Genomic DNA, 7,545 nt, shown 5'->3' with positions numbered 1-7,545 from the left:
AGCATATTGATTTATTGAAAAGTCAAACATCACAAAGTTTGACCATGTACGTGAAGAAAAACAATTACATCTAGAAAGGCAAACATATACCATTAGATTCACCATGAGATGTAGTTTCATATGATGTATCTTTGGTATTGAAAATATAAATAACATTTTTATAAACCTGATCAAAGTTTCCAAAGTTTGACTTCTAAAAAAATTGCATGCACTGCATTATCGAGCGGATGGAATATTTCTTTCCCCCTCTCAGCTATCTGACGCACCACTCAGCCTTATCGGGGCTCCTCAATCTCTCTCAAACTTTATATCTCCCTGGTTCAACATACACATGTCTCGCTCGCGCTATACATATAGACCCATCCAACACCCTCCGCCCTTGTTCTCTCTCTATGTGGCACGCACCCCCTAATAAATACCATAATCCCTCACTCCATCATAGGCGCAAGCACTCCCTCCTAAGTATTATTATCTCTCACTAGCCATTAGGAACACACGTATTGTCTCCTTCCATCCATACGTCTATCTCGGTATCTCTCGGGTATCTTCTATCATGCATACACCTTGTCACTCGATCTCCCACCCATGTAGTCCCATCACGATCTCCAGGGGATCTCTATGACAAACATACACTCTCTCCTCCCCATGTCTGCATTTTCTCCGTACGTCTCTCTCAACCTCTCTCCCTTGTTTGTCAGACCCCTCTTGGCCACGTGCTAGGGGTCTTGCTCTCTCGGTTGCAAACAACCACACACTATCTCCTCACCTTGCTTTCATTATCGAAGATGCATGTGTGATATGTTTGCATAAGACACACATGTTTTTTCTCGACTTCTATCGAGTGTTGTCTATGTCTCTTTCACACACGCGGGAGTGGCTCTCTCTCTCTCTCTCTACTATCTCTCACGGGCCTCCCCTCTCACACGAACACTCTATATCGACGGATTATACGCTCACTGTGTCAGCGTATAGCTCCGTATATTGTTTAGTTGACCTCTCAACCAGTCCACATGCTGCCTTGTCAGCTCGTGTTCTGTATCTTCATGTGCTGGCCCATGTGGCAGTGGGTGAAAATAAGTAAACTAGATGCCCATCTGACACGCGGTGAAGTAAACAAAGTTGAAACCACTCAGGGTAGCACCCCGCACGTTAGTAAATTGAAGGCGCACTGAGGACACACTTCTTCCGCGTGGAGGACGCACTCGCGCATAATTCACCACTGCGCGGGGGCATGCATAGAAGGACGCACTCGCGCACACCCAGCACACAAACACACACCAGCACACGTGTACACCGGCGACTCCGCCAGTTGAGTTGAACGGCGAGGCAGCCAACAAGCGGAGGCGGCTCGAGCCAAAACCGCATCTGGCGAGCCTGGACTTCATCAGCAGCCTCCCCGATGACATGCTGCTTGTCATCATCGGTCTCCTCCCCACCAAATCTGCCGTGCGGACTGAGAGAGTCCTGGACTAAGGGGTCCTCGGGCGTCCGGCCTGTTATCCGTGGGCCGGACTGATGGGCTGTGAAGACATGAAGGCCGAAGACTGAACCCGTGTTCGGATCGGACTCTACTTGGCGTGGAAAACAAGCTTGGCGGCCGCTTATGAAGATTCCTTTTTATGTAACCGACTCTATGTAAACCCTAGATTCCCCCGGTGTCTATATAAACCGGAGGGGTTAGTCCGGAAAGGACACACATTTAAAAGAAAACAGAGCCTAGCCAACTCGCTCTCAGGAGGCTCCCTCGATTCGGTCTTCGTCAGCCGTCGGATCTGGCTTTCTGGCGTGTCTGGGCCGTCAGATCTTCACCTCAGATCAAACACGATTTTCACCTCGCAGTTGTTTTGACCGGCCAATGACGAGTGGGCTCGTCTCGCGCGCTTGTTGGCTGGGTTGGCGGTGGCCGCGTGCATGAGGTTTTGGCCAATCCGCACCTCGCACCGCGCATCCCGCAGCCAATCCATCCTCGCCTCGTCCCACTCCCGCACCAGCCACCACCCAAACCCTAGCCCCCTTTCCCCTCGATCCCCACAGCCTCTCTCGCCTCCTCCATCCCTCCTCCTTGCCTCGCCACGGCCTCCCCCGGAGCCTCGCCGCCGCTTGCTATTCCTCGCCGCCCCTGCGAGCTCGGTGGCGGGATGAATGGACAGGGGAGGTGGACGATGAGGGCTACTCCATCCACCAGATCCGCGCCGCCCCTGCCCAAATCCTCTCCGCGTGCGCCGCACCCAATCCCGTCCTCGCTCGTCTCACGCGGCCCTCTTGCGCCGCTCGTCTCCACCTCATATCTGGCATCCTCGCTGCGGCCATAGATCGAGGAGGACGGCGCGATGACGACCATGATGCATCGGACATCCCAGATCGACGACGCGATGGAAGACATGAGAGCTGGCCGAGGAAGAGGGGGCAGGGCCGCAGGTCATGAAGGGCACGGTGGCTGCGGGCGGAAGCAGCATGGGTTGAAGGAGCGGCGGATGTGGGCGGGGTCGGAGGTTGGGGGAGACTCGTCGGCTGGGCGACAGCGAGCGCCGGTGAGCGCAATGCATGAGTTTCCAGAAGCGTCCTCTCCTACAAGGTAGGCAAGGACGATGTCGTCGCCCTCGCAGGTCCTCCTCCCAACCCTTTTGCTCCCCCTCCCCTGCCTCCTCACCTTGCCTTTGAGTCGGACGCAATGTAAGACAGCCCGCAGGCAAGCTCTAGCTGGAGGCGATGAAATCTCTCTCTTGTGCCAGAATCTAACTGCCACCTCCGGAGATTCTATATGTCCAGTTTTGGTCCTTTATTTGTGCAGTGTTCTTTTGCTTGTATGTACTGTACCATGGTTGTGCTCTGACCAGATCGTTCCCATTTGTTTTGCAGGTTCTCAATCTGTTGCATCTCTGTTCTCCTCGTCAAGGTTAGCTGCTCTAATTCCTAGGTACATGCGTATTATTGTTTATGTGCGTGCTATCATGGTGCTTGGTCTGCTGATCATTTTAATGTTCCAGATCTGGGGTGTGGCTGCAGGGGAGGGGAGGCGGCCAATGACAGGGAGAAGCAGCAGGCCGTCGAGGAGTGCAAGCAGAAGGGTAAGATGTGTATTTTTTTCTTCGTATTTTTATAGATGATCTTGACTGTTTTGCAACATGTATTGCATTTCGAGGGATTATCCTTTTGCTAACACCTGATCGGCAAAATGGAGTTCTATTGGTCCTAACTGCTGTTCTAGATCCTTCAAAAAGAAAAAGGAAAGTGCTATACTAAATGAACTATCTGCTCTATTTTTTTATTTTTAGTCTTGCTTCCATCCATCTATTTATAGTACCCTGGGTAGCTACAGCAGTGATGCTCTTTCTTTCTCTGTAGGGAAGCTTCTGGACGGGATTTAGACAAGGAAACAGAGACCCGTGCGAAATCGAGCATCCTGGTAGTGCCTCGACCAAAGCGGGTCGACGGATAGCACCGGTGAGCACGGAGCATGGTGCAGCGAGTTGGATAGGCAGCAAGAGAGGTGACCACGGGTGTGGCTTGGGGAGCTCCGCACACATGAAGTGATGATGAGTGCATCCGACCCCACCATGCTGCTGGTCCTGGAGAAACAAGGTATTGGCATTTGTCATTGTACAACACTAGCGAACCGGCAAGCAATGCAGTTGTTTATTCCTTTCCCCTGTAAACTATGAACTGAATGGCTACTGTGTTGATGCATATTTGTATAACTGAAGTTCAGTTTTATTATGTCCATACCTTTGATTCGTTCTACTTTAGTGTGGTCTGAGTTATAATGATTTATTTCATGTGTATCACATATCTATTTGTACTTAGTTTGGAAATTGCAGCATCCTCTCCTAACTGTCCGAATGGGGGCTTTTTGCTAATTCTTACCAAGCACCTAAATTTCTAAAACTGAAAAGATATTAAAGAAACACAAACTGTTTCAGAATACTCCAGGATTGAATTTGGGCATTGCGCCTTAATAAGATATATCAATCAAAAGCTTAGTGAAAAATAAATATATTACCAACGCGAGGTACTGAATTAAAATGTGCATCTACATCTTATTGTACAGAACAAGCTTACTTATTTTAATTAAAGTGGTATATATATATGTCAAATCAGTATAGGCCTTTTTAACTTTGAGCTAACACAGAAAATTGTATAGAGAGAATTTACGATCGCATTTTGAAAACTCTATTGCATAGTTTGAACCTTCAATTTTCATTACTAAAAGGATCGTTGGTATTGCCAAATTGACAAGCATTTATTTTCAATTACTCTTGGTTTGACATGGACACTGTGCCATTTGGCGCCATTCGATGCCCAACTCCTATCATTTGTTGCATTTATCTATTCTAGATAAAATGATGATAAAATGAAATGAATCTTCAGTGTTGGGACTGATGATCGGCACTTGTTGTCTAAATGCAGTACATCCGCATTGCAGCGGTAAATGTTGTTAACTGTCCCTGTATATCCCTTAGTTAGATGTCTAATAAATCAAGAATTTGATACTTGTCAGTAAGTTCAGTATATCATCGTCTACTTAGACAAAATACATCATGGTCAAACAATACAAATATTTCACAAGTAGAAAAGGCATACAAATATTAATTTTCAGTAAAATGATGAAGTGTTCAGATATATCAATGCTTTCACCTCACTTGTCATGCTGTTATGAACTATATTTTTTGTGTAATTGCTATATCAGAATCGAAGTAACCCATTCGACGCTTGACTGTATCTTAGCATGCTTATTGAGTACATTCCTTATGTCATTTTTACAGATAAATTAATTTGTGTCAAGTATTGCTTTTTGCCATATGGACATGACAAGTTGTCATACATTGGCCTGTCAAATTTATCGTGTGCCAAGTTCACTTGTCATATTCTCAATTTTGTTTCTTCTGATTTTGGTGTTGGTGTGTGTATTGTTAGTGAAAATATGCTCATAGTTTTTTTTAAATATGTGTACGCCATTAACTGATGTCATTGTGTTTTCCAGGGGTATATGAACCAGAAATGATGTGATATACTTGGTTATTTGAACATGAAGGTCAGCCGCGGGGTGACGCGACATGGTGAGCTGAAATTGTTCTACTGATTCCCTGATGCTCTGTTCATTGCTTTGTTCTTATTTTATCCTTCTTTATTTGCTTTGTTCTTTCCTACAAGAAGATGCCGAGTCATGTAATATCTTCAAAGAAGAGAGAATCTGCATTTTATGAATGTTTTATTCTTTCTTCATCGTTACCTCAAGTCAGTGAATTCAGTTAAGTTGTACTGAGCAGCTTCATACGCATGGTTTCTCCATCTACACATCTTATTCAGTCACGAGGCCATTAAGATCTTTTTGACTTTTATAAAAAGGGTGATGCCAATTAGACGTTACCCTGTCCAACTTGATCTTTAACTTGCTATTACTGTTTGGATCTGCACATTCAAGGATTTTTCATTAAATCATCGGTTCACCAGTTCTTTGTTACTTGAGATATTGTGATAAACTTATGTCATTGCTTACTATACATATGTCTGGATGATGCCTGCAGGCTCATTACAAGCTTCAGCTGGATCGAATAGTGGGCCTTCTATATATATATTCAGCTGTATCATTTCTTACTATATATATCTTCCTGTCGACCAGACGAAACCATACATGGATCCTTCGCCTCCTTTCTTGCTCAGAACCCATGATACAACCTCGGCGGCTGTCCAGCGACTAACAGGTAATTTCTCTTTCAATTTGATGATGATGGATGAGAATCAGTTCTATGATTGCAGCTTATAAAAACAGATGTTGGATGTCCCTTATGTGATGTGCTTATTTACCATGATAGATGCAATTGCTTATTAGCAGGTGCTCTCTGAATCCTTCTTTAACTAATTTACTTTTGATGTTCGGACAAAGGAGACTATAACTTTTTATATTCGTTCTATCATGGATTCCCTCTCTAGCCTATGTACGTTTCAGAAATAGGTACACACCTAGGAGAAGCCTGAGACCTAATAATAGTGCTAAGCAATTACTCTGATTGTCATTCTATGCTATCATCACAACACAGGTCAATAGACAGTCAACAAATGTGTAATCAGCTTTCCCTGGGTCCTGGATCATCTACTAATAATCGAATTTTGTGGCGAGCGTCTTATAAATCAGCATACCTATTTCTCCACACTGGATAGCTTTTATTGTGACTACAAAGAATATAGTTTGAGGACGGCATGCCAATTGTTCTATGTCTTAGGTATGAAGTAATTTCTAAAATGTCTTAGGTTTCCCTGTAAATTCTGCAAATTTACGGCATGTCATTAAAACCTACAGGGTGCTCCACCGATGGTGAAAATACCTCACATGATGATGTTGGATATTCTTCTACAAACTTCTGGCCTACCAGTGGCTGAGTATCGAAGCAAAATGTGACAGTTGCATGATGTGCTTGACTGTTTATTTGCATACAGCAATATCATCTTTTGGAGATAAAACAGCCGTACGGCTGTTACATGAGACCATGTCGGAAGACCGTGCTGCTATGTAAGCAAAAGGATTCATGATACCCGCGGTAAAAACAGAGATAAGATGCTACAGTTAGAGCAGCATTGAGAAACCGAGGACACGAAATAAAGGGCAGCCCCAGTGCATGTAGCTCTCGCTTGCGCAGGGTCTGGGGAAGGGTCCGACCACTTTGGGTCTATTGTACGCAGCCTTTCCCTACATTTCTGTAAGAGGCTGTTTCCAGGACTTGAACCCGTGACCTCATGGTCACAAGGCAGCAGCTTTACCACTGCGCCAAGGCTCCCCTTTATTATAAGTACATGAGAAACCGAGGACACGAAATGAGTCTGAAAAATGCTATGGGCTGATTCGTTCTAGCTAGGTACATGCATGGCTTCTCTTATATATATGCAACGTAACAGCGCGGATAACTAGAACTGTTGTGATGTTGCTCTATTATAAGTACAAATAACTCATGGTTATCTTTTCTTTTGTTTACAGGCTATGTGTGGTAGAAGTTGTACTCACAGGAAGACTATCGTGCTTTGTATAAACCACGTTATATGATTCACTTCTGTTATGCTTATTTACATTCCAGTGTTAGGACTGAAATCCATCTATTGTAATGAATTTGGTTGTATTGGCATTACCTATTTGACTTAGGCTTGGTTCATCACATATAGACTGTTTTTCTTTAACCCGCTGCTTGTATGACCTAAAACTGTCATGTATATGAGGCAAGTTATTAGCAATGTTTCACATTTTCTTACTTGCAATACTATGCTTGCCTGTTCAGGTCTTCCAAGACCTAAATCATCAGAAATCCAGCACACACAACACTTTTTTCTTTTGAACTTTGGTTACCCTGATATAAGCTTCCGTTCATTTTGTTTATATTGAGTGGTTAAAATAGTTACCATACGTGCTTGCTCAAAACTAAACCTACTGATAAATGGAGTACTTTCAAAGCGCATATGGTGTTCTGAAAAATACACATTTTTTTCAACATGACATGGTCTTGAAATGGGACTCTCCTACCAAATTAAAATGTAGACAACAAGCCTCCATTCTTTTTT

At 44.3% G+C, this 7,545-nt stretch overlaps 1 protein-coding gene across 17 annotated transcripts; it reads left to right on the top strand.

Moving 5' to 3' along the window:
• Positions 1 to 1,930: 1,930 nt before the first annotated feature.
• On the top strand, positions 1,931 to 7,245 carry LOC119344240. 17 transcript variants are annotated; one of them, XR_005166529.1, is made up of 9 exons: positions 1,933 to 2,575; positions 2,860 to 2,896; positions 2,988 to 3,068; positions 3,346 to 3,582; positions 4,982 to 5,057; positions 5,526 to 5,702; positions 6,134 to 6,221; positions 6,299 to 6,851; positions 6,971 to 7,245. XR_005166529.1 is itself a non-coding variant. In XM_037614771.1 (7 exons), the coding sequence occupies exons 1-4, from the start codon at positions 2,331 to 2,333 to the stop codon at positions 3,532 to 3,534; spliced, it is 552 nt and encodes a 183-aa protein (XP_037470668.1). In that variant the 5' UTR covers positions 1,931 to 2,330; the 3' UTR covers positions 3,535 to 3,582; positions 4,982 to 5,057; positions 5,621 to 5,702; positions 6,971 to 7,245. The 17 variants fall into 17 exon arrangements, 3 of the variants coding, with proteins under 3 accessions (XP_037470668.1, XP_037470667.1, XP_037470666.1); XR_005166525.1 differs by having other exon boundaries at positions 1,932 to 2,575; positions 5,526 to 5,833; positions 6,039 to 6,851; XR_005166528.1 differs by having other exon boundaries at positions 6,134 to 6,851.
• The last annotated feature ends 300 nt before the right edge of the window (positions 7,246 to 7,545 follow it).

The sequence above is a fragment of the Triticum dicoccoides genome, unplaced genomic scaffold (genome assembly GCF_002162155.2).
Source record: "Triticum dicoccoides isolate Atlit2015 ecotype Zavitan unplaced genomic scaffold, WEW_v2.0 scaffold160653, whole genome shotgun sequence".
Taxonomy (NCBI): Eukaryota; Viridiplantae; Streptophyta; class Magnoliopsida; order Poales; family Poaceae; genus Triticum; species Triticum dicoccoides.
This window is presented reverse-complemented; position numbering and strand designations above follow the sequence as displayed.

Bases quoted from the DNA above. Each gene is read 5' to 3' on its own strand.
- LOC119344240 (XM_037614771.1), top strand. From the start codon at position 2,331: ATGACGACCATGATGCATCGGACATCCCAGATCGACGACGCGATGGAA. The intron at 2,897-2,987 runs GTTAGCTGCTCT...TTAATGTTCCAG, and splicing joins TCTCTGTTCTCCTCGTCAAG to ATCTGGGGTGTGGCTGCAGG. The intron at 3,069-3,345 runs GTAAGATGTGTA...CTTTCTCTGTAG, and splicing joins CGAGGAGTGCAAGCAGAAGG to GGAAGCTTCTGGACGGGATT.